The sequence below is a fragment of the Mus pahari genome, chromosome 3 (genome assembly GCF_900095145.1).
Source record: "Mus pahari chromosome 3, PAHARI_EIJ_v1.1, whole genome shotgun sequence".
NCBI lineage: Eukaryota > Metazoa > Chordata > Mammalia > Rodentia > Muridae > Mus > Mus pahari.
Window position 1 is genome coordinate 76,278,272 of NC_034592.1, and position 25,745 is coordinate 76,304,016.

General features: G+C 50.1%; 2 protein-coding genes across 27 annotated transcripts in view; one reads left to right on the top strand and one right to left on the bottom strand.

Annotated features, from left to right (window-relative positions):
• Mybpc3 (myosin binding protein C, cardiac) overlaps positions 1-10,512 on the top strand; it is an 18,664-nt gene extending 8,152 nt beyond the window's left edge. The window contains exons 20-35 of one of the 2 annotated variants that reach the window (XM_029536493.1): positions 127-156; positions 2,566-2,705; positions 2,913-2,993; positions 4,796-4,955; positions 5,402-5,506; positions 5,592-5,780; positions 6,671-6,805; positions 6,885-7,052; positions 8,177-8,265; positions 8,420-8,615; positions 8,796-8,935; positions 9,099-9,258; positions 9,355-9,491; positions 9,750-9,936; positions 10,090-10,127; positions 10,217-10,512. In XM_029536493.1, the coding sequence (XP_029392353.1) occupies positions 127-156; positions 2,566-2,705; positions 2,913-2,993; positions 4,796-4,955; positions 5,402-5,506; positions 5,592-5,780; positions 6,671-6,805; positions 6,885-7,052; positions 8,177-8,265; positions 8,420-8,615; positions 8,796-8,935; positions 9,099-9,258; positions 9,355-9,491; positions 9,750-9,936; positions 10,090-10,100 (1,928 nt within the window). In that variant the 3' untranslated portion in view covers positions 10,101-10,127; positions 10,217-10,512. The remainder of the gene's footprint in view (positions 1-126; positions 157-2,565; positions 2,706-2,912; positions 2,994-4,795; positions 4,956-5,401; positions 5,507-5,591; positions 5,781-6,670; positions 6,806-6,884; positions 7,053-8,176; positions 8,266-8,419; positions 8,616-8,795; positions 8,936-9,098; positions 9,259-9,354; positions 9,492-9,749; positions 9,937-10,089; positions 10,128-10,216) is intronic. The other variant, XM_021192498.2, reaches the window with a different exon arrangement.
• Positions 10,513-11,392: 880 nt separating this feature from the next.
• The window catches only part of Madd (MAP kinase activating death domain), a 45,773-nt gene continuing 31,420 nt past the window's right edge, over positions 11,393-25,745 (bottom strand). For 12 of the 25 annotated variants that reach the window (XM_029536115.1, XM_029536114.1, XM_029536117.1 and 9 more), the window contains 8 exons: positions 20,492-20,599; positions 17,341-17,505; positions 17,059-17,131; positions 16,825-16,931; positions 14,882-14,890; positions 14,630-14,699; positions 12,755-12,801; positions 11,398-12,441 (listed from right to left, as the gene is read on the bottom strand). In XM_029536115.1, coding sequence (XP_029391975.1) covers positions 12,337-12,441; positions 12,755-12,801; positions 14,630-14,699; positions 14,882-14,890; positions 16,825-16,931; positions 17,059-17,131; positions 17,341-17,505; positions 20,492-20,599 — 684 coding nt within the window. In that variant the 3' untranslated portion in view covers positions 11,398-12,336. Of the gene's footprint in view, positions 12,442-12,754; positions 12,802-14,629; positions 14,700-14,881; positions 14,891-16,824; positions 16,932-17,058; positions 17,132-17,340; positions 17,506-20,491; positions 20,600-25,745 lie in introns of all 25 variants that reach the window. The other 13 variants (XM_021192448.2, XM_021192446.2, XM_021192436.2 and 10 more) reach the window with 5 other exon arrangements.

The window sequence follows — 25,745 nt, forward strand, 5'->3', positions numbered from 1 at the left end:
TGTGTGTGTGTGTGTGTGTGTGTGTGTGTGTGTGTGTGTGTGTGTGTGTGTTGGGGACATGTCCAGGATGCCCTATGGCTTGGTCCTTCCCTTCCCTTAATGTTCCTTGCTTTCCTTCTCTTTCAGAGGTCAAGATTGACTTTGTGCCTAGGCAGGGTGAGTCTTGGGACCCATTTGTGCCACCTCAGCCTTTTCTCCTACCCCCACATCCCATTCCAACCCTAGCCCCCTCCCACTCCAGACACAGGGATGACAAAGGTCTGGGAATAGGACGTAAGACCCCTGTCTTAGTTAGGGCTTCTATGGCTGTAAGCAAACACTGTGACTAAAAAGCAAGTGGAGGAGGAAAAGGTTCGTTTGGCTTACACTTCCACATTGTAGTCCACCACCGAAGGAAGCTGGGACAGGAACTCACACAGGGCAGGAACCTGGAGGCAGGAGCTGTTGCAGAGGCCGTGGCGGGTGCTGCTTGCTGGCTTGCTCCTCATGGCTTGCACAGACTGCTTCTTACAGAATGTAGGACTACCAGCCCAGGGGTGGCACCATGCGCAAAGGGCTGGCCTCTCGGTATCAAGCACTAAGAAGACCCTCTGCTGACTAGCCCGCAGCCTGATCTTATGGAGGCATTTTCTCAGCAGAGGTCTCCTCCTCTCCAGTGACTAGAGTTTGTGTCAAGTTGACATAAATCTAGCCAGCACAGCCTGGCTACACCACCCATGACCGCAGGCTCATTTGTAATCTCTCTGGCCTTGAATTCTTTTTGTGTGGGCGCATGTTCATGTTTGTGAAGGTAAATTAATGCACAAGCACACTTGTGTGGGTGCAGACTCGTCCTTGTTATTCCTGGACACTGTCCAGTCTGTGGGGCTCTCACTGGGACCTGGGGCTCGTTCATTGGGTGAGAATAGGTGACCATTGAGTAGGCCCCAGTGTCCCACCTGTCTCTACCCCTCCAGTGCTGGGGTTATACGTGGGTTCTGGGCATCGAACTCAAGTCTAACTTTGCCATCTGAGCCATCTCTTTGGGCCCTGATTTATTCAGGTTTAAAATGAAAGGTGACCTTCATAGGGATGAAGTGTGTCCTTCATAGGGATGTTGTCATCACTGTGAGATGTTAGCATACCTCTCCTCTCCTCTCCTCCTTCTCCTCCCTCCTTCCCTTCCTCCCTCTCTCTGTCTCTCTGTCTCTCTGTCTGTCTCTGTCTGTGTGTCTCTCTCTCTCTCTCTCTGTATGTGTCTGTGTCTCTGTCTCTCTTTCTCTCTTTCTTTCCTTCCCTGAATTTCTCTGTGTAGCCTTGGCTGTCCTGGAACTCTCTCTGTAGACAGGCTGACCTTGAACTAGGAGATCTGCTTGCCTCTGCCTCCCAAGTGCAGGGGTCAAATGTGTGCACCACCATTGCCAGCGCCTTTTTTTCTTTGACACTAAGATTTAACCAGAGATTTCAGAATCTTAACTTTAGCAGACTAACTCAAGCCAGGGCTTTCTCCAGTTCAGTGCTGTCGAAAGTGAGCTTATTCTACATTATCAACCATGTAAGGAAAACTTCATGGTGAAGTATTGTTTGGAAGCACTGAACACCAACCACCTGGTGCCCCAGAAAGTGGGTTGATGTGCTGATGCCCCTCCCCTCAAAGAATCCCGTGGCAATGACTTCCTTATACCTATCTAACACAAGCTTTCCTGACTCGTGTGCCCCCTTTTTTCTAGTAGGATATCTGGTGTTCTCCCAGACATAGTGGGTGTGATGTGATACTTGGTGACCAGAATGTTATAGACTTCCCAAAGAACTTCCTGGGCTCGGTGGAAGGTTCTAGATCTTGTTTGGGTTGGTAGTCACACAGGTGTGTACGTTTATTCAGAATCTTGAGACTGGGCAAGTGAGAAGGCTTAGAGAGGAAATGACACTTGTCATACAAGCCTGGGACCTGGGTTCAATCTCCAGAGGTCACAGGAGAGTGGAAGGAGGAAACCAACTCTACAACGTTGTCCTCTGGCCATGTGCACACTACAGTATGCCCCACCCCCCCTGCCATGTGTGCACACACAAGACTGTCAGGCCTAATGGCACAGGTAGTGATGGTAATGATGAGCACCACATTGAGGTGCAGTTTGTTCCTCACGCCTTGCCGAAGACCGTGCACAGCTAATGGGAAGCTGAGGCAGCAAGACTTAGAGTTTGAGCTAGCCTGGGCTAAACTAGTGAGACCCTGTCTTTAGCTTTGTTTTTTGCTTTTGGAGACAAGGTCCCTCTATATAGTTCTGGCTGTCCTGGAGCTCACTCAGTAGACCAGGTTATCCTAGTCACAGAGATCCACTGGCCTTTGCCTCCTGAGTGCTGGGACTAAAGGCTTACATCGCCATGCTTGGCTGAGACCCAAGAGGATCCTGCAGGACAACCTATGCTGAAACTTGGACTTTTTATTGTATATAAATTATACCCAGATGAAGTCGATAAAAACCAACCATCAGGGACATGAGCTCCCAGCACCCACCAAGCGACCTCTGTACCTTCTCTGCCACATTTGTGGGCCCCCTCTTCTCTGAACTGTACTTCTTCATACAGAACCTCCCAAGATCCACTTGGATTGTCCTGGCAGCACACCAGACACCATTGTGGTTGTTGCTGGGAACAAGTTACGCCTGGATGTCCCTATTTCTGGGGACCCTGCTCCCACTGTGGTCTGGCAGAAGACTGTAACACAGGTACTGTAGTTTCCCCTCCCCACAGTTTTCCTTCCTGTACAATGGGTGGGTAGGGCAGATGAGGGTGAAGCGTTGCTCCCATCCTGAAGGCATAAGCTCCACTCAGCTTAAGCACAGAGGTCCCGCACTGGCCAGAAGACAGAGCAAGGTGGGGAGGAACGCTGACTCAGCACCCCTAACCCTAATTCCCATCCATTTTGTTCCTAGGGGAAGAAGGCCTCAGGTGGGCCACGCCCTGATGCTCCAGAAGATGCCGGTGCTGATGAGGAGTGGGTGTTTGATAAGAAGGTAAGATTGAGGTTAGGTTGTGGCTCGTGGTCCTCACTCTTCCCTATGCAGCCATGCCATCTCCACCCTAAGGAAAGACCTGTTGGCTCATTCATGGTGCAGAGGAACGGAACTGACAAGCCCTTTGACTGGGTGTTGGTGTCTTCGACTTTGCTAGGAAGTCATTGGAATTAAAATAATCCCTGGATCCCTGCCCCAGTCCTCCCACTTTTCTTTTTCTTCATATCTTTTTTATTCTTGAGAATGTAATGTACATATACAATGAAATATGAGCATACCCACCCTTGTATCCTCCCCTCCCAATGACCCCCCCTCCCAACCCCTTTCCCTTTCTTCTTCTGGACAGTCTCACTCTGCAGCCGTGGCTGACCTGGAATTCCCTGTGTAGACCAGGCTGGCCTCTGCCTCAGGAGTGCTCTGTTTTTTATATTTTTCTCTAACCCACTAAGTTCAGTAGTGCTGAAAATGCACACGTGAGCAGGGACCACCCGCTGGAGTATGGGCAGCCTACCCCTGCCCCCCCCCGGCAGTTATGACCGGCCAACATTGCCCCAGTTCAGGGTGGGGCCCAGAGGGCTCTTCCTTGGCTACCTCTGATGTCTGGCTGGCTTTGACAAGTGCCGACAAGCACCGCTGCTGAGCCATGATGGCCATGGCTGCACCACGGTCAGAAGATGGCATTTCTCAGCCCTCCTCCCCATCCTTTAGCCCCTACATCCTTCGTGTCCCATATGCCAAAATGTTCCCTGAGCCTGTGGGGTCGGGGGCAGAGGGCTGGACGTTCTGTCTCTTACTCTCAGCACTGACGTCTATGCGTCACTGTCTTGACTGCTTGCTGTCCCCAAAGCTTCTTGACTAAGGTTGAGACCAGCCAGGTCTACAGGGAAAGCATTTAGAAGGCAATTTGACAACATGACCATTTAGCAAATTAATAGAGGCAGGGTCAACTCCAGGGCCTGTGACTTCCTCAGCCATGGGCTTTTGAGCAGGGTTACAGAACCAGGCATGGCATTCCCCTCTGTGGGACAGGCTCAGATCCTAACAGGGAGCAGTGCTTACCCCATAACAGTTGTGCCAGTGCACCCGTGAACACTTGCTTGGCAGGTTGGTGTCTTGGCCCCATAGCGGTTGTGCCAGTGCACCCGTGGACACTTGCTTGGCAGGTTGGTGTCTTGGCCCCATAGCAGTTGTGCCAGTGCACCCGGGGACACTTGCTTGGCAGGTTGGTGTCTTGGCATGCAGGGTCCAGTGCTGGGGAAGACCACTGATAGCCTTTCGTCTCCAACAACCCGCTTAGCACCTCTGGCTCTCTGAAAGCTAGCCAGCGGGGAGATCGCTTCCTTGTTGGTTTTAGATTGCATGCCTCTAGAGCTGGCCTTGGCTATGTGCGGGTGGGTTCCCTGGCACTCTGCAGCAAGGGCAGCTGCCAGGCACGGCCCAGTTCCACCTTTCTCCTCTGTGTCACTGCTGGCTTTTCTTAGGGTCTGAATATCTGTAGTCTTTCTGTAGCTTTGTGGGGTTCAAATTCTTCCCACTTGACAGATAGGAGAACTGACACACACAGAGGCTAAGCTCCATGACAAAACTAGACTAGAGTCTTAGCCTTTTGCCTGTGTCTTGGCTATGGTGTCACATTGATACTTTTTGAACTAGTCACTTACAGGTATAGTTTCCACCCAGGCTGTGTCCTCCCACCTTGCTACCTCCCACAGACCTTGAACCTAACTTCCCTCTCAGTGAACGGCTGATGGCAACAGTGGAGGCTCCGATGGGCCTTGTTCTCAACTCTCTCCCCCTTTCAGCTGTTGTGTGAGACCGAGGGCCGGGTCCGGGTGGAGACCACCAAAGACCGCAGCGTCTTCACAGTCGAAGGGGCAGAGAAGGAAGATGAAGGTGTCTACACTGTCACAGTAAAGAACCCTGTGGGCGAGGACCAGGTCAACCTCACAGTCAAGGTCATCGGTGAGGCAACTTGAGCTCCAGGCGGGGAGCACAGGATACCACCAGGGAGGGCCCATTCACTCACTCACTCATGCAGTCACTCAACCATGGTTACGGGGACAATCTAGAGCAGGCAGTGACTGGGACTGCCCGAGAGGAGTCCTTCGAGGAGATGGGTGTGTAGAAATGTCACTGTTTGTGACACTGACAGTTCTCAGGGAGAAATGAGCATGGGACAATCACTGTGACCTGGAGGGCTGGGTGGGGTGGGGTGGACATAGACCACTGGACCTGGGACACGCACGAGGTGAAAGTGAACAGTGGGAGCCATAAGTGTGGATGGTGGATGGTAAGGTAGTCTGGTTCTAGATAGCTTGGACTCTGGTGCTGGTGGTGAAGAGAAGGGTGAGCGATGCTGTGGGACTCTGAGTTGGACATAGCTGAGGTAGTTCCTCTTCCCCATCCAGATGTCCCAGATGCTCCTGCAGCCCCTAAGATCAGCAACGTGGGCGAGGACTCCTGCATTGTGCAGTGGGAACCGCCTGCCTATGATGGTGGGCAGCCGGTCCTGGGTGAGTGTCAGGGCACAGGGACAGCCAAGGGCAGCTGTCACCTGAGTGACAGGGCACAGACCCGACTTCTCATCTCCTCTCTCAGGATACATCCTGGAGCGCAAGAAGAAAAAGAGCTACAGGTGGATGAGGCTCAACTTTGACCTGCTGCGGGAGCTGAGCCACGAGGCGAAGCGCATGATCGAGGGTGTAGCCTACGAGATGCGAGTCTACGCAGTCAATGCTGTGGGAATGTCCAGGCCCAGCCCTGCCTCTCAGCCCTTCATGCCTATTGGTGAACCTGCCAGATCCCCAGAATGCAAGGGGACCAAGGGGGTGGATGGTTGCAGCCTGTTAGCTGGCAGCGGCCTCTGTACCAGGGCTTTGCATGCGTTCTCTAGTGCTCTCAGGGGAAAGCTGCCTTGCATTACAGATGAGGAAGCTCAGAGGAAGCTCAGGCTGGACAAGTTATGACCTCAGGGTTACCTCACTGGTAGAATGGACACCCTAGTGAACACTAGTTACATCCCTCCTGGATTTGAGACAGGATTTCATTTATGTAGCCCTGGCTGGCCTGGAACTCTCTATGTAGACCAGGCTGGCCTCAGACTCACAGAGATCCATTTTCCTCTGCCTTCTGAGTGCTGGAGTTAAAAGCATGTGCCATCCTCTCAGAGGCCACAAGGGGCATCAGATGCACTGGAATTGGAGTTACAGGAGCTTGTGAGCCACCAAGTAGGTGCTGGGAAGTGACCAGAGTCCCCTGCAAGAGAAATAAGTCTCTAAAACAGATGAGTCATTGCATTAGCCCCCAATCTTCTCCTTTTTATGGAACTAACTTTTGGGTTGTGTAACTCACCTAATCATACACTGGCAGGAAGTTCCCTCGCTTCACACTGGTTTTGGCTTTCTCTTACACTTGCAGCATTCCCTACACTGACAAGCAAGTCCTTTCTGAATCCTTGTGTTCTCTTGGTTCCTATTCTCTTCTGTGGGTGAGCCGCTGTTTTGTATCAGCTCTTGGTTAGTAAGTCAATCCAGAGACCAAATATTCCTGGAGGTGCCTTGGAAGCCCGCAGAAGGGAAGTCCTTCCTATGAGAGCAGCAGATAACTGAGTCCTGGTCACGCATGGCAGCTCCCCTGCCTGGTACAGGCTCACTCAGACCCCCTCTGTCTCTGTCCAGGGCCCCCTGGTGAACCAACCCACTTGGCAGTGGAGGACGTGTCGGACACCACCGTCTCACTCAAGTGGCGGCCCCCAGAGCGCGTGGGAGCCGGTGGCCTGGACGGATACAGCGTGGAGTACTGCCAGGAGGGATGTGAGTAGTCCACCCGGGGCCAGCCCTCGGGCGCTAGCAAGGTAAGGTGTGATTTTGACTCATTTATGCCTGCACCCAGGCTCCGAGTGGACGCCTGCTCTGCAGGGGCTGACAGAGCGCACGTCAATGCTGGTGAAGGACCTACCCACAGGGGCACGGCTGCTGTTCCGAGTACGGGCACACAATGTGGCAGGTCCTGGAGGCCCTATCGTCACCAAGGATCCTGTGACAGTGCAGGAGATACTGCGTGAGTGCCCTTCTGCTAAAAGGCCTGCCACTGGCCACTCTTTGCCAATTAAGACAGGCCGGGGACATGGGCTTTAGTAGGCAAGGGCAGGGGCAGGGGCAGGGGCAGGGACAGGGGCAGGGCCTTCATCTATGCCTTGGGCTCTCTTGGCTCAGGGCCTAGGTCTGGAATAGGCACTCCAGCACATAGGTATTGTCCTCAGAACTGAACAGTGAGGCTTTTCAGAGCCATTTAGGGTCATCTGGGATACATTTCCCATTCTTCTGTTGGTCTTTGTTGTTGTTGTTTGAGACAGGGTCTCTCTACATAGTCCTGGCTGTTCTGGAACTATGTAGACCAGGCTAGCCTCAAACTCACAGTCTGCCTCTATCTCCTGAGGGCTGGGAGTGTGCCATCTGCACCTGGCTGATTCTGTTCTTTACCTCAACAAAGGTAGAAGGATTGGTTCTCTTGGTTGGAGAGAAGCAACAAATTGACAAGCATAGAATCAGAGCCTTTGCTTACACTTTTCAAGATGTGTGGCGCCAAATAACTTCTTTACGGTCTTGAACTGAAGCTGAACACATGGCCACCCCGCCCCCGCGCCCCCGCCCTATAGTGCTGGAGGAGGGTGAGGGATGTGTAGCTAGGCTGGGCTGTGTGAGCTCCCCCTCAAAAGATAACACAGGGGCTGGAAAGATGGGCTCTCTGTTAAGAGCACTTGCTGTTCTTGCAGAGGATCAGGGCTTGGTTTCAGCACACATATGTGTGGCTCATAACCATTCATAACTCCACTTCTAGGGGACCCATTGCCTTTTTCTGACCTCTACAAACACAGGCATGCATATGGTGTACATATATGCATGCAGGCTAAATGCTCATGCACATAAGTTCATAAATAAATCTAAAAAGTGAAACACACACACACATACGCACACAAATGATAGTAATACATGGACACTCAGTGTACAACTTTTAGTGATGAGCGTACTTGAATTGCTGTGGGTTAGGAAAGTCTGGCCCATGGGGACTTTTTTCTCAGCTACAGTGCTCTGGACCCTGCCCCAGGAGAGAACGGACCTGTGGAATCCTTAGGGTTGGGCTACAGAAGGGCTGTTGGTGAGCCGCTCCCTTTCTACCCACAGAGCGGCCACGGTTCCAACTGCCCAGACACCTGCGCCAGACCATCCAGAAGAAAGTCGGGGAGCCTGTGAACCTCCTCATCCCTTTCCAGGTAGGTCGGCCCCTTCCCTGTCCCTAAGAAGAAACCACAGTTGAAGGATCTCCTGGAGGCCACGGACCCTGAGGCCTCCGTCCACGTGTTGTTGGTATAGTACCTGCCCCTTCGGAGAGTCAAGCTCAGGGTCGGACTGGTCATCCTCCCCCAGGGCAAACCCCGGCCTCAGGTGACCTGGACCAAAGAGGGGCAGCCCCTGGCAGGTGAGGAGGTGAGCATCCGGAACAGCCCCACAGACACGATCTTGTTCATCCGAGCTGCCCGCCGCACCCACTCGGGCACCTACCAGGTGACAGTTCGCATTGAGAACATGGAGGACAAGGCGACGCTGATCCTGCAGATTGTGGGTATGTGGCCCCGGAACCTCCCTTTCAGCACCCTTGTCTCCTGACCTTGTGTCTGGGAATCCAGCTCAGAGCTCCTGCAGAGGGCAGTTAGAAGGAGGGGCTGCTTGGTACTAGCAGGCTCCTGCTTCTGCTCGGTAGCTTCAGGATGCTCAGTGCGCCAATCAGATCTGTCTCCTGCAGACAAGCCAAGTCCTCCCCAGGACATCCGGATCGTTGAGACTTGGGGTTTCAATGTGGCTCTGGAGTGGAAGCCACCTCAGGATGATGGCAATACAGAGATCTGGGGTTATACTGTACAGAAAGCTGACAAGAAGACCATGGTGAGCCTGGGGCCCTGGGTCTCCATACACCCTCCCTAGGTCCAGCAGCCCTCCCCCGTGATTACCACTCATCCCCCAGTCCATTATTCTGTTTTCCTGCATGGTAGGGGTAGAGGCACAGGAAAGGCCCTCAGAGAGCCCTCCCTTCCCTTACATCCTCCAGGAGTGGTTCACGGTTTTGGAACACTACCGACGCACTCACTGTGTGGTATCAGAGCTTATTGTTGGCAATGGCTACTACTTCCGGGTCTTCAGCCATAACATGGTGGGTTCCAGTGACAAAGCTGCAGCCACCAAGGAGCCTGTCATTATTCCAAGACCAGGTGCTGTATCCTCACTCACACTGTGAGGAATCTGGGGAAGGAGGGGGAGCCTAGCTTTGGGGTGACCTTCTTGGTACCAAGACTTGTCACCAACAGGCATCACATATGAGCCACCCAAATACAAGGCCCTGGACTTCTCTGAGGCCCCAAGCTTCACCCAGCCCTTGGCAAACCGCTCCATCATTGCAGGCTATAATGCCATCCTCTGCTGTGCTGTCCGAGGTAGTCCTAAGGTAGGGACTCAAGGTCCTGGGCTAGGCTGACAGGAGGCTAGTCTCCTAGGCTCCTTATGGTTAACTCTTCCCAGTCTGTATATTGTCTTTCCCCTGAACAGAGCCCAATCCCTCATTGTTGGCTCTGTGTTCATTCTCAGCCTTGGGTTGAGTCTGGTGCTCTAGTGGGAACTTCTAAAATAGTCCCTCTGAATTCTCACCAGTTCCCCCATCACCAAGAATGCTCTCCTTCTCTTGTTTTTTTTACTTGATGTTCAGCCCAAGATTTCCTGGTTCAAGAATGGCCTAGATCTGGGAGAAGATGCTCGTTTCCGCATGTTCTGCAAGCAGGGAGTATTGACGCTGGAGATCAGGAAGCCCTGCCCCTACGATGGGGGTGTCTATGTCTGCAGGGCCACCAACCTACAGGGCGAGGCACAGTGTGAGTGCCGCCTGGAGGTGCGAGGTAAGGAGCCTTCTGGGCCAGGGACCCTGGGCTTGGCTCTTCTGTCCTGGTTCAAGGAGTGCCTGTGGCTGCTAGATCACTGGTCCTGACACGGTCAGTGGATCTTGGCTTTTGGAAGACTAGGGGATCACATGGTTTCCTTCCTTCTAACAGTTCCTCAGTGACCAGGATGGCTCCCCAGAGATGGCTAGGTATGTATTCCAAACCACCTAAGGCCAAGGGCCTAGGGTGGCTATCAGGAAATGGGGGTACAAGAAGCCACTGTTCATTCACAAGGTAGCCTGTGTCACAGGTACAAATGGATGCCAGACTGTGTACCGGACCAGGAAGGGAGTTGGAAGAGCACCCTTTTCTGCTACTGCATGTGTATGTGTGTGCAACTGTGCATCCTGGAAGGACTGGCCAGCAGTGATACCAGGCAGGTCTGGTGGGTTCTGCAGAAACTGATGTCACAGCGCCTGTGCTGTTAATACTGGGAGCATAAAGTGTGTGGGCTTCAGAAATGGTGACTGGGGACAGGCCCTTCTGGCTGGCTCATTGTGTAGGAGCAATAAAAGATCTGTGCCGTCACTGGGGGTTGATGTTTCCCGTTCATGTCCATGGGAAAGCATACAGCATTCACCTGATCTTGGCAGGCATGCCATTCTCCAGGTCAGTGTCCTGGACTTGTGGGACATCAGCTAGCACTGGAAAGGATGTCAGTCTCCCTCCGCCCTCATGCTCAGGTGAGGAAGTGTGGAAGTGAAAGCCACTGGAGCCATAGGTGTTCCGTTAGAGGCACAGACGTGGGCCTCATGCCAGTAACCCAGGCAACACCAGCTGAGTGCTATACAGGGGACAGAGCAGTAGAGCCCTATACTGTACTAGACATCAAGACCCCAAGAGCCCCACAATTCATGACCACATCTCATGGGATAGACTGACTCCATCCAGCTCAGACACAGGAAATCACAACCTCCTCTGACTTCCTCCCAAGAGACCACATTTCCTTACAAGTCTTGTGGCCGGCAGGTCTCAGAAGTGTCATGGCAGTGTGGTGGGTATGCTGCCCACAAGTGCCAGGGTTTCCCACGGCATAGATATCCCATGAGGGTTGGACCTGGGTTACCTCTTTGGTTTTTACAGAGCCCTGACCCGAAGGTCCTTGGGAGGCCTAGGTCGCCACACCACACCTTATCACACGTGTACAGGACTCAGAGCAGCACCTGTGGTTCCCTGTGACTTCTTTATCAAGCTGTTCAGGTGCGAATGCCTAAGTCACCTTCCCTCTAGGGCCCAGAGCATCTCAGGACTTTACAGCCGTAGTGTAGTGTCGTAGGTGTTCCTTTCTGGCACCCCAGGAAACCCAGGAAGCAGGAGGCCAGAGCAGGACCTCGGTATGCAGACGCTGGATGCAGATGAGCTAGGGACAGCCTTCCTCAGGCCTGGGCTGAGAGGAGTGCACAGGAGCCCAAGCGGAGTTCAGGACATTTATTTCACATCACACAGCTGTACATTTTTCTATAAATAATGTGGAGCTGATATATTTACATTCTTCTCCTATCCAGTCCATAGCTTTCTTCTGGCACTGAAGCCAGGAGACTCTGCCTGCAGACAGGCATGCACGCTGGGCCCAGCTCAGCCCTGACCCACCCATCCCAGGCCCTTAGGCAGCAGAGCAGCTGGTGCTGTCTGGGACACCATCGCCTCATTCCTCTGTCCTCTCATGCCAAAGTCCAGGAAGACCACTGCACAAATCCCAGCTCGGCACATGGCAGCCACTCAGGGACACCCATCGATGGAGCCGGGGCAGGCAGCAGCATGGCCTGCACCCACAGTTTAGGAACTGTGAGGAAGCAGGAAGGTCGCCATTTACTGAGCTTCCTTTGAACCTCCCCTCCTCCCCTCAGGCCCTCAGCCAGGAAGGCTTGTCCCCAGGTGTCCTCACTTCCCAGAGTGGAACTGTCCCAGGTGCTCCACAGTGCCAGATCATAGAGGACAGAGAGAAGACCCCTAAACTGGAGGATATAAGGACTAGGACAGGGACCACAGTGCAACATCTCAAGGACAGGCAATAGTGGGCTCACAGTGACCCCACAGACAGACAGACAGACAGACAGACAGACAGACAGACACACATACACACACACACACACACACACACACACACACACTGGAGCCCTGAGGGGACAGAAGACTAGTCTGCTATTGTAGGGAGAGAAGGTAATGAGACTAGCTTAGCCCCGTGACAGAGGAGCACAAAGACACTCAGACATTAAGAGGAGACCAGCTAGACCGTGGGAAGGAGCTTGCTGAGAACACACACACATCATTCCCGTCTCAGTACAGCAGCTTCGGTGCTTAGGAGCAGCATGAGGTGAGGGGTGACCCTTGGGCCGGGCCAGCTGTGTAACCCCTCTATCAGCTAGAGACAGGCCGAGGTGGGGTTCGGAGATCTTCTTCACTGCTACGCACTGCGGCCACATACGAGAAGAGACACAACACAGAGTAGCAGATCTCGTGGGCCTGCGGGGAACGGAAGATCGTTGGATCAGCCGCACTGAGACACCTTCATGGGTGGAGGGTCAGCCTAGAGTATGAGGCCCTGCCCTGACACCAGTGCAGGTCCCTGGGCCTCGAGAGCCCCAGGCAAGTCTTTGGAAGCCTTTTTCCTGAGAGAGGGGGTCAGCACATGAACCCCAAGATGAAAGGTGTGTTTCGACTTGAGTTGAACCACTGGCATCTAGACCAGTCCCCCACGGGGGTCCACCCTTCTTGCCGGAAGGTTCCCAGGGAGCCCTGTGTGCTTCGGCCTGCTGTGGCTGGGATGCATACTCACCATTGGCGTCTTGTACTTGTGGCTCACCACTTCTTTAATTTCAGGAACTAAAACCGGACGGGCAAGAGACAAAACAGAAAGTTCAAAACTAAGAGCGACAGGGTCCTACTCCCCCAGGCGGCTGCGCCCGGTGCCAGGCTCCCCTACCCTCTGTAGCCTCTCACAGTGGCTGTGGCGGCTTAGGCTATGACAGAACAGAGCTCAGTCTGTCCAGGCAGACTCTTCAAGTAGACGTCGCAAGTCTGCTGTGGCTCTTTACTTGACGCCTGCGATCTACATGCTTCTATGCGTGTCCCAAGGTGGAAGGGCTGGCCATTCTCCCTCCTGACCACAGCTACTGTCCAGGGCTTTTGAGGAGTTGCAGTAGGGAAGAGAGTGGTCTCTAGCCTGTGCCTCCCTGCTGACATGCCCATGAACTCATCCCTGTCACCAGAGCTCACAAATCTAGTTGTGATAAACATCACTCCTCCCACAACCCCCACACAGAGGGTCATGAGGTCGTATGAAGTAATAGGATACTAAACCCAACATCAGACTTGAAGGAGGCATCAGCTCCTGGGAGGCAGGAGAATCTCAGGCCTGCCTGTGTGAGGGAGAGCGTCAGAGGGCTCTGGAGCAGACACACTGATCAGGAAAGAAAGGCGAGTACGGCACCCAGGTGGCGGTGACGGGGAGTATCAGGCAGGTACACACATGTCCACAGCCCAGAATGCAAGATTAGGAGTCACCCCATCCCAGCCATGCAGGGTCTGTGCCCGGCCAGAGGAAAGAGTAGGGTCCCCCAGGTCCAGCCATCAGTGTGGCCTTGTGAGACTGGGAGGGTGTGACATCCCTCTGGGGGCAGAGAAGATACAGTGAGAGCTGGCCACACCTTCTTCTGACCCTGGGAGGCAGAATACCCAGAACCCAGTGTTAGCATGAAATAAACTCATCAGAGGCAGAGCAAGAAGCCCCAGGTCATTCTCCTGAGTTGGAAGAGTTCCCCAAGCATCTCTCTGGCAAAAGAGAGAAGGCAGCAGGGCGGTGAAGAGAGAACTCAGAACAGTGAGCCAGCACAAGGGGAGGGACGTTGGGAAGGAAGACGGTAGGGAAGAGGAGAGTCCACTAATCATGGAAGCAGCTACGTTGGTTGAAAAGAGCCCACCACCCACTGCAGGGCCCAAGGCTGGGGCCTGGGAATAGGCAGCAGGAGCCGAGGTCACATTACCTGCTGGAGAACGAAGGTTTTCATAGCAGCGATGAGGGGCACAAAAGAATAAAGCACAAACACAGCAGGAACTCAAAGCCCCAGGGTGAGCCCCACTACACCACTCCTTAGTGCCTGTTTGGGGAGGCTGGATCCAGCTCCAGGCAGACCTGCCCTTCTGCCTCTGAGGCCCACAAGGCTTCTCTGGCCTCAGCTGACTCTGCCCGTGGTGCCTCGTGCCCTCCTCTACACCAGAGGCCGGGGGAACCAGAGTGGTGCCAGGGAGGCTTGGGTGGGACCCTGTTGGGCTGCTAGAGAGATGTCAGGAGGCAACATGGACACAACAGAGCTTGAGGATCACCAGTCTGCTCTGCCCCAGAACTTTCTGACCACTGGCTGGCCAAACCAGGAAAGAGGGCGCTACGTCATCCAGGAAAGAGGGCACTATGTCATCACCGCCCTAGACTCTAACCTGTCCAAGGCTTCCTGCTCCTCGGGGACCGCTGGCTATCCTGTCCTCCTCCTTTCTGTTCTGTCTTCTCGGGGCTCCTCTCCTTCCCTGTCACTCCTGCTTCTCCTGACCTCCCTGCAGAGGCTTTTGTCCCCAGGCCCTAGTCCCTACTCTGGAGCTCCAAGGTTTGAGTTACTGCCATGTGAGTCCAGACCTAAGAGCAAAATAGTGTAATTACCAAATTCTTCCAGGACAAAGACGCCTCGAACTGTATTGCACTTTTTAATGTGATTCAGCTCTATGAAAACCTGCAAGAGAGGGAGGGGGCGGGGGTAAGGCCCAAAGGCTCCACCCCTGCCCCATGAAGCCCACTCTCCCAGCTACAGCCCATGCTTCCCAAAGAAACCTAGTTCCCAAAGGGAGGACATAAGAATCCACACACACACAGTCAAAAGCGCTAAGAAGCAAAGAAAGCAGAAAGGGCAAGTACCTTCCGCTCCTGGCCGGAGGAGAAAGCATGGGAGAGAAATGAAGTCATTAGTTTTAATGGTCAAACCCAACCCAAAGGCCCCTCTGCTGGCCTGGGCTACCCACCCGCCCACTCCCTCTGCCCAGGCAGCACTCATAGGACACAGTGCCCCAGGGATCTCTGACTCGGGTCCCTCAGGTCTCTACCCTTCCATACATCCTCCTCCGGCGCAGAGGGCTGGCACGGGTGCAAAGCTCCCCTCAGACTGTCCTTAGGGTGGGAGATGATCTTATCTTCCTTGACACAGGATCCAGGACCTCCCAAGAAGTATGCAGTAACATTAATAACTGCTACCACGTGCTGAGCACTGACTTGGCACTTTACGGACTTATCTGTTATAGTCTACAGTATTGTCTCCATGTTACAGATGAGAAAGAAATAGGATCAGAACATTTGTTTGCTCGTGAATGAAGCTGGGCCTCAGATCCAAGTACATTCTGACTCCAAGGCTATGCTTGCCCCATTTGTTATCCCAAGTGCATAGGCACACTGAGGGCAGAAGCTTTCTTTACCTCAGCTGCCTGCTGTCAGCAGATGATGGGTCAGGGCCACAAGCCACTGCTCCCTTAATATTCTAGACCATGGCGTCAGACCCAGAAGTCAGCCTTCACTGTTCCTCTCTGTAGGATGCTACTTCTAGGAGCCAAGCCTTCCAGTACAGGCCAGTTTGGAAACGGTGTGCAACTGTTAATGGGGTAGGCCCAGGATGCGGAACACTGAGCGCTGAACAAGGAGGTGGGTGGGGGTCTAGGTATGAATTAACAAGAGCTCATCTTTTCTGGGAGCAAGGGGCGCAGCACTGAAACGGGATCAGAAGCCACCTCTCTAGCTCCTTCACGGTCTAAAAAAGTACGTAGGCATTACCCCTCCTTGGGAGAACCCGAAGATCTTTATGGGTGTGCTGCCAAACTAGGTTCCAGACTGGAGATACGCTAATAGAGGGACAGGATGTCTGGGCAGCTATTTAGCTATTTCTTGTGCCTAAATTTCCCAGGTAGATGTCTTCCCAGCTAAACTGGCCAGGAGGGACAAAGTAAAGTCAGAGTCAGCTATCTACCTCCACTGAGTTCCTGTTGCTTGGCCAGGGGCTTCAGGGTGTCATACTAGGACCTAGTTCAGAGTCTTGGGGACTTTAAGGGAGGGGAAGAAAGGCACTTGTGTGAGGAGTCAGAGCCGGGAACGGACCTGGGATGATGCGCTGGCCTCAGAGGGAATTAGCTTAAGGAATGTCCACTGAGAGAAAAAGGATCACTGTGTTAAAAGACCAAGAAGAAAAAGAGAAGTCAGCTCCTAGGGCGGAGTCACAGTAGGAAAAAGGATCCTGAAGTATTCCCCCATCAAAGGAAGGGCATGAGGCCTGTGGAGCAGGGCAAGGGCAGGACATCCAGAGGAAGAGAAAGGACAAGAGTCAGCAGGAAAAGGCAAACACCCATACTTGGAGAGGACAGAGACAGACAGACAGACAGACTAACACACACACACACACACACACACACACACACACACACACAGTACACAGGGAGATCGGTCAATCTACTCTCAAAGCAAAACCACCAAGAGAAGAACACCCTGGGAACACAGAAAGACAGAGACACGCAAGAGGGGCCAAGTGAGACGCTCCCACTCACACTGTGTGAGTCTAACGGGTGGGCAGCACAGCCACCACGCCTTGTTCTCTTTCCCAGTTCCCAACACAGGCTCCCTGCTGCATCTGCTCAGAGCCTGGTGGTCTCGCCAGTCACCGTGCCCCCCCCTCTTTGGTTTCTCTCTCTGTCTAGCCATTCACCTCTCTCTTGCTTAAGGCTCTCCCTCTTACTCACTGGGAGAGCACGGAGAGCCTGGAAACTGATCTTATATAGGAAAACACTAGGGCCAGGAGGCTGCCTGCTGCTGCTTGTGCATACCTGGTTGTGCATGAACTTGAGATTGATCCCTTCCAGGGTGACTTGAAGCAAGCCACCTTCTCCAGTCTTCATGTCCTGCACAGGGAACTCACCGCCTAGCTCAGGCCCTGTGGTAAAAGGAAGGTGTCAGGTGACTGGTGAGGTACAAATCTCACAGCCCAACTTTCTGAGCAGGTCTGTGGTGAGGAGGGGGCTACGGCGCAGGGGTTGGGGGTGGGGGTGTCTGCTCCTCACCAGGTTTGATGCTTTGTTGTCGGGCAGCAGCACGTTCCATGCTGTCCTTCACACAGTAGTACAGCTCCCTACACTGCAGCACAGGGAAGAGCGGACTTGTGAGCTGCCATTTTCCCTGTTCTAGAGCTCCCAAAGACTACTGTCTCAGAGCCAGGGTGAGCATTCCACATGAGAGCTAGAGGCCAGCTCTGGCTCTAGCTGTGGATTTTGGAATTGTAACTTCCCGGTGAGAAACTCTTAAATGCCTATCTAATTCCCAGCCCAAACACAGACCCTGAGTACCTTCTTGGTATAGAACTTGTTGAGCTGTGTCTCAGAGCCATTTCTACGCCATAAGCACAGGACCTTGGTCTTGGGACAGTAGGTCATGTTGATGAGCTTCTCATACCACCAGCGCTCGTACACCGTCCCAATGTTACTACGCAACACTACACAGTCGTCACACACCTGGAAAAGACACAGCATTCACCAGTGGTCCTGGTCGATGACAGGTTTTTCCCATCCCAGGCCACACTACATGCTCCTCACAGGGAAAGGATGGCACGACTGACCCTGGGAGAAGCCCTACAGTTGAGTTTTCTGCTCAGTGCTCAGGTTCCCTTAGGGGAAACACAAGCAGTGGACATACTTTCTGTTAGGATTACTGATAGAAATGAGATCTTTGAAAATACACACTGTCCAAGTCAGTTAGTGTGTACCCCCTCATATTTTCTCTCTAGACCGAGGACTTGGAGGTTATCTCCTATCTCCATCTTACAACACAGAGAAATCAAGCAGAAGGTTAGGCAGAGCTGGGGAGAAAACACTGGGGCCAGTACATTTCTTAGCTCTTCTCTAAACACTTCTATGTAGAATTCACTAAATTACTTTATTTGGAATTTACTTCTAAATTCTACTATTAAAATACCTTGGTGATTATGTAAGTGACACACGAACGATGGTTACTGCATAAACATTACTCAGCACAGGATGGTAAGCGAGCATTGAGAAGCAAGGCCCCTTCATCTGCTTTTCTTGTTCAATAGCTCTCTCCAGATGGACTCATCCATTCTCATAGCTTCAGTGGAGTGACACTGCGGTATGCTGGTTAGAGCATGGGTTTCAGGCCAGGCTGTGCGGGTTGAGATCTTAGCTCTACCATACTTAGCTATGTCATGTTGAGCAAGCTCTGTTGTTGATGTCTCCTCCTGGCTAAGGAGGGGCTCATTGACAGTAAGAACTATTAAATGTATTAATATGCACACTTTTGTGTTGTTCTGTTTGTTTGTTTGTTTGTTTAAATATAATGTCCCTCTCTATGTACTCCTGGCTGTCCTGGACCTTGTTATGTAGACCAGGCTGGCCTCGAACTCACAGAGATCATTCTGCCTCTGCCTCCTAAATGCAGGGATTAAAGGAGTGCACCATCATGCCTGGCACAACATCCATAAAATTCTTAATGTGCATCAAAAGCCAGGTATAGGTCTAGGTGTGTAGCTTAACAGTAGAGCGTTTGCACACAGAAAGTACCTGGTTAGCTGCCTTGACAATCTAGTTATGATGCAAAACCATATTAATTAGGGCAAGTGAGATGGCCCAGCAAGAACAGTGCTTGCTAAACAAGTGAGAACTTGATTTTGACCCCCCGAGCCCTCATAACCATGGTACGAGTTAGAACCAGCTCTGCAAAGTTGCCTTCTGATCGCCACACGCATGTGTAGCACATACAAATAACAAGTAAGTTATAATTTATATAATTACTTTTAACATATTGATGCTCTGGGCTGGCGAGATGGTTCAGCAGGTAAGAACACTGACTGCTCTTCCAAAGGTCCTGAGTTCAAATCCCAGCAACAACACGGTGGCTCACAACCACCCACAATGAGACCTGACGCCCTCTTCTGGTGCTACAGTGTACTTATTTATAATAATAAATAAATATTTGGGCTGGAGTGAGCAGGGACTGAGCAAGAAGGGTTGACCAGAGGGAGCAGAAGTCCTAAAATTCAATTCCCAACAACCACATGAAGGCTCACAACCATCTGTATAGCTACAATGTACTCATATACATTAAATAAATAAATAAATCTTTATAAAAACCATATTGGTGCTCTTTAAATCTTTCTCCATCCAAGCCCTCTCTCCCTCTCTTCTCTCCCTCTCTTCTCTGCTCCTGACCATTCTTACTTAGAAGGTATTCTTGCAAAAACATTGAATCTAAAATCAAGCAACTCTACTGGGCTAACAGTTTATAAAAGAAATACAAATGACCGAGAAACGGGTTCAAGGAGATGTGATCACTAAAACGTCTAGATGCCCTAAAAGTAGAAAGTGAATTTATTTACTTTCCACTGGCAATGGGTGGAGCCTCTGTAAGGACATACTTAAGAATTATAGCTATCAAAGCTGGGCAAGCGGTGCAGGCCTTTAATCCCAGTGCTTGGAGGCAGAGGAGGACAGATCTAATGTGAGTTCAAGGCTAGCTGGACCTATACAGTGGGTTTCAGGTCAGCTATGGCTCTATTGTAAAACTCTGTCTCAAAAACAAAACAAAACACAAAACAAAAACAAACGAAAAAGGAAACAGGGTGCCGAGATGGCTCTGGGAGTAAAGGGACTTGCCGTCAAGGCTGAACACCTGAGTCCCAGTTTGATACCCAGAATCCATATGGTGCAAAGGGAAAACCAACTGCTATTTGCTGTCCTCTGACCTCCACACACATGCTGTGATACATATACATAAGTAAATATAACTTTTTAAAGATTTGTTTTATTTATTATATATGTAAGTACACTGTAGCTGTCTTCAGACACCCCAGAAGAGGGTATAAGATCACATTATGGATGGCTGTGAGCCACCATGTGGTTGCTGAGATTTGAACTCCAGACCTTCGGAAGACCTCAGTGCTCTTAACCACTGAGCCATCTCTCCAACCCCCATAAATTTTTATAAAAGAAGGAAAGATAAAAGAATAAAGTCTTTTTATTCTCGTATAGAGAAGTATGGCTATCCTGGAATTTGCTCTGTAGACCAGGCTGGCCTCAAACTCAGCCTCCTGGTGCTGGGATTAAAGGTGTGCACCACCACTGCCTGGCTATGGGCACACCTTGTTACTTGCCTACAGTCTCCTGGGGGATACAAAGGACACTACAACACTTGTGACACTTGTCGGTTGAAAGGCTGAGGACAGTAGAAAACGGAAGGAGGTGGAGGTCAGAATACGCAGCAGCCACTACCCAGGCACGCCATTTTATGGTATTCTCATTCATGGACAATGCAATTATGTCACATCCAATACTGAAGAAAAGAAATGGTGAGGGATCACATAGTTACCTAATCATTTGCATAATAACTTGATAAATTAATGATAAACAGGGGGTGGGGGACCCTAGCATTGCTCTAGGAGCTTCTTGGGTCTCCGAATATTCTTCTGGCTCTCCAGCATGAACTCACTTCCATGAAAAAGATATCTCCATTTGTGTCCGTCCCTGCATGCACAACAAATGTCTGCTTCTTCATGTGCCGGCTGCCGCTGGACCGGATGGAGAGGTCACGTCCATTCTGAGGAGAAAGAGATGCTTAGAAACTTTCAGATGTTGCTCTTACACACAGATCTGGAATTTTAAAAAAAATATCTCAGGGAGTGTGGATGGGGTGGGGAGTTATGGAGGAGGGCACTGGGAAAGGGGGACAACATTTGAAATGTAAATAAGTAAGATAATTAAAAAAATAAAGTCTCAATTAGCAATTAAATTCCTAACAGTTTTCTTAGCCCAATCATTTTGTTTGTTTGTTTGTTTGTTTGTTTTCTTTGTTTCAAGACAGGGTTTCTCGGGCTGGTGAGATGGCTCAGCGGGTAAGAGCACCTGATTGCTCTTCCAAAGGTGCAGAGTTCAAATCCTAGCAACCACATGGTGGCTCACAACATTCCGTAACGGGATTTGACGCCCTCTTCTGGAGTGTCTGAAGACAGCTACAGTGTACTTACTACATATAATAAATAAATAAATCTTAAAAAAAAAAAAAAAAAAAAAAAAAAAAAAAAAAAAAAAAAAAAAAAAAAAAAAAAAAGACAGGGTTTCTCTGTGTAGCCCTGGCTGTCCTGGAACTCACTCTGTAGACCAGGCTGGCCTCGAACTCAGAGGTCTGCCTGCCTCTGCCTCCCGAGTGCTGGGATTAAAGGCCTGTGCCTCTATGCCCACTGCTTAGCATCATATTATCTGCTAGCCACTGGCCACAGGGAAGGACCAAAGACTTGTTGGAGTCACAGTCCCAACACCTCTTAAAAACTTAAGATCTCAAAGAACTTCTGTTTATGTGAGTTATAACTATGATTACTATTCTTGAAATATTAATAACATTTTAATGTTTATTAATTTATTTAAAAATAATTGGATTGGGAGGAGGGTGGCTGTGATGGGGATGTAATAATTTGCTGATAGCCAATTATATAATAAGAAACACACCTTTCATACAATGTATTTCTCCTAATAACATCAGTAATGAAAAGGGTATCAGTGTTTTACTTATGAATCTTGCACTCTTGGGCTAGGCAAGGTACCACACACTCAAGAGGCTGAGGCAGGAGGATCACAAGTTTGAGGCCAGCCTGAGCTATATCACAAAACACCATTAAAAAAAAAGGGGGGGGGGGAGCTGGTGAGATGGCTCAGTGGGTAAGAGCACCCGACTGTTCTTCCAAAGGTCCGGAGTTCAAATCCCAGCAACCACATGGTGGCTCACAGCCATCCGGAACAAGATCTGACGCCCTCTTCTGGAGTGTCTGAAGACAGCTACAGTGTACTTACATATAATAAATAAATAAATCTTTAAGAAAGCAAGCAAGAAGGGAGCAATAGAGAGGAAGGAGCCGGCCCTGGTGTGCGCCTGTTGTCTCCAGCACTTGGGAGCTGGGGCCAGAGGATCAGGAAGCTAAGATCATTCTTAGTCGAGTACCAAGTTGAACCATGAAATCTTATTCTCATCAGAAAAAAATAAATAAAATAAGGAGCACACCTTTAATACCAGCACTTGAGAGAGACAGCAGCAGGTAGATTTCTGTGAGTTTGAGGTCAGCCTGGTCTACATACTAAGTTCCAGGCCAACCAATGCTACATAGTGAGACCTGTCTCAAAAATAAAATAGAACAAAATAAAATAAAAAGGGGGTTGGCAAGTCACCCAGCAAGTGTAGAACCTGACAGCCTGAGTTTGCTCTCTAGGACCCACACAGTAGGAGAGAACTCTAGCAAATTGTCCTCTAACACACATAAACAAAACCAAATAAAAATCCAATTTAAAAGTAAGAGCTGTCAGCCGAGCAGTGGTGATACACACCTTTAATCCCAGCACTCGGGAGGCAGAGGCAGGCGGATTTCTGAGTTCGAGGCCAGCCTGTCTACAAAGTGAGTTCCAGGACAGCCAGGGCTATACAGAGAAACCCTGTCTTGAAAAACCAAACAAAAAAGTTAAGAGCTGTCTTTGTTTAAAGGATCTCTGTGAGTGGGAGGGCAACCTGGTTTATATAGCAAGTTCCAAGATAGCCATGGTTTTATAGAGAGAGATGCTGTCTCTCTGGGGAGGGGAGGGGAGGGGAGGGGAGGGGAGGGGAGAGGAGAGGAGGGGAGGAAGGAGAAGGAGAGTAAGAGGGGGGTGGAAAGAGAAAACTAAAAACAAACAAACAAACAAAAAACCCTAAATTCTCATCCTTGTTTCTGTTCCCAAGCTACTGAGTGTGTAGTGTGTGGCTTTGGCTAAGGAACATAAGGAAATTGTGACCTCCCAGGTAGGCCTTGAAAGGGGAAGATCTAAAGGTCTCTCCAGATAAGCAGGCCTCTACAGCCTAGAACTTGCTCTGGACCAGGCTGGCCTGCAGTCCTCTGCTCCCTCCCTGACCCCTGCCCACTGCACTGTGATGAGCAGTATTACCGACAGCAGCCGAGAGTCACAGTCTCTTAGAGCTACCATGTGTATCTGAAAACACGTCAATGGACATTTATACAGTTACAGGAAAGCCCGCCTGTTTTTTCTACACCTTGAGTAGAAAATTTGCCCTCATTTGTATTTGAATATCACATAGTATATTAGAAAGATACCAACCAAATATTAATACTTCAGTATATCTTATTTTAAAAATCATATCCATTACATCATCAATCCCACTAGAAAAGCCTTAAAATACTGGAAAGCCAGCTAGGTATGGTGATGTGTGTCTTTAATCCCATGAGGCTAACCTGGTTTATATAGTGAGTTCCAGACCAGCAAGGACTATATAGTGAGACTCTGTCTTTAAAACTCAAAAACAAAGAACAAACAAACAAATAAATAAAGCTCCAAAATTCTCATTTTTTTCATATTTAAAAATTTGGCAACCAATATTGTCAACTGTCTGTCTTAAAAGAACTAGTTCACATGGCCCATAGAACCAACTATTGGGGACTCCAGTGGTTCACAGAAACCAGGCAGCCTGCACGGGTCTGACCTGGGGCCTCTGCGTATATGCTACGGTTGCGTAGCTTAATGTTCTTCTTGGACTGTTAACAGTAGCAGCGAGGGCTGTCCCTGGCTCCTCTGCCTTTCTTTGGCACCCTTTTCCTCCTACTGGTCTTATTGTCACTTCTTTGACTGATGCCCCTGGGAGGGACGCCTGGTTTTTTCTGAGAGAAGGCAGCAGGGTAGATCTGGGGGAAGGGAGAGGTCAGGGGGAGGAAGTAGAGGATAGGAGGGAGGGGGTACAGTTGAGATGTAATATATGAGAGAAGAATAAATTAAAAAAAAAAACAGAGAACTGGTTTTTGCTTTTTGTATTTTGTTTTTTCGAGACATGGTTTCTCTGTGTAGCCCTGGCTGTCCTGGAACTCACTCTGTAGACCAGGCTGGCCTCGAACTCAGAAATCTGCCTGCCTCTGCCTCCCAAGTGCTGGGATTAAAGGCGTGCGCCACCACACCCAGCCACTATATTGCTTTTTTAAAAAGTGTCTGCCAGCTCAACCTAATATCCATAGGGAAAATGGTGTTTCATGAACAAAGCTAATTTATCACCAATTTATCACAGACTGCTTTTCCTCACAACAACCAGTACACAGGGTTTGCATCAGAAATGCTTGTGTATACTTCTAATTCTGTCACAAGATATTAAAAGGACATTTAGGCAATGATTAAAATTTAAGAAAAGTGATTTTTCATTCTTTCATCAAGAACATTCATAAGTGAAACTGGATTTTTAATTTTTTAATTTTTATTTTATGTACATGAGTATTTGCCTAAATGTACATATGTGTACACATGTGTGCCTGGTGCTCACACAGGCCAGTAATGGGCATTGGATCTCCTGGAACTGGAGTTATTGATGGTGGTGAGCTACCATGAGGGTGCTGGGAATCAAGCCCAGGTCCTCTGCAAGAACAGCATGTGCTCTTAACCACTGAGCCATCTCTGCAGCCATGAAACCGGGAGGGATTTGTTTGTTTGTTTATCATTTTTTTATTTTTTGAGACAGGTTTTCTGTGTATAACAGCTCTGGCTGTCCTGGAATTCGATCTGTAGATCTGCCTGGTCTCGGTCTCAGAGATCTTTCTGCTTCTTCCTCCTGTGTGCCTGGGTTAAGGCATGTACCAACACGCCCAGAAAACCAGGAGATTTCTAAAGTAACTTTTTAGTCAGTCTTACAGTATAAGACAGATGGTCCTTAAGCTTGTGATCCTCCTTGTGTTATTTAAGATGTAATTTTCAAAAAGTCAGTTTCAGGGTCCACAGAGATAGCTCAGCAGTTAAGGGCACTTGCTTTTCTTCCAGAGGACCTGGGATCTGATTTCTATCACCCGCGTAGTGGGTAACAACTGGCTGTAACCCCACTTTCAGGGAATCCAGCTCCCTCTCTGTGCTCCTTAGGCACCAGGCATACACATGGTGCACATACGTACATGCAGACAAACAAATACACATAAAATATTGAAATTTTAAAAAAATCATAAGATCCAGCCAGGCGGTGGTGGCATACGCACTTGGGAGGCAGAGGCAGGCNGATTTCTGAGTTCGAGACCAGCCTGGTCTACAAAGTGAGTTCCAGGACAGCCAGGGCTACACAGAGAAACCCTGTCTCAAAAAACCAAAAAAAAAAAAAAAAAAAAAACATAAGATCCAGTTTTAGACTAAAATAAATAAATCCTAAGTAGTAGGATCAGTGGTGTGCCTCACCACATTCAGCATGAAAATGTTAGGCTTTATACTTTAATTTTTTAAAAACATATATACATATGTATGTATATATATATGTATTTATGTGCACTGTGTGCATGTCTGGTGCTCTCAGAGGAGAGGTCAGAAGCGGGCATTGGAGCCCCTAGATACAGGTGGTTGTGAGCCACCATGTGAGTGCTGAGAACTGAACACATGTTCTCTGGAAGAGCAACAAGTGCTCTAACCACTGAGCCAACCCTTTAGTCCTTAAATTATATTTTATTTACTTATTAATTCATTGATTCATTGTGTGGGTGTGGGTGGGTGGCAGTGTGTCTGTGTGTGGGCAAGCATGTGCTATGAAGCTCATGTGCAGGCAGAGGACAGCTTGCAGGAGTCAGCTCTCTCTTTCTACCACGCGGGTCCCAAGGATCAAACTCAGGTTGCCAGGTTTGGCAGCAAGTGTCTCTACCTACTGAGCCATCTTACCAAACACTGTCTTTTTTTTCTCTGGGCAGCCCTGGAACCCT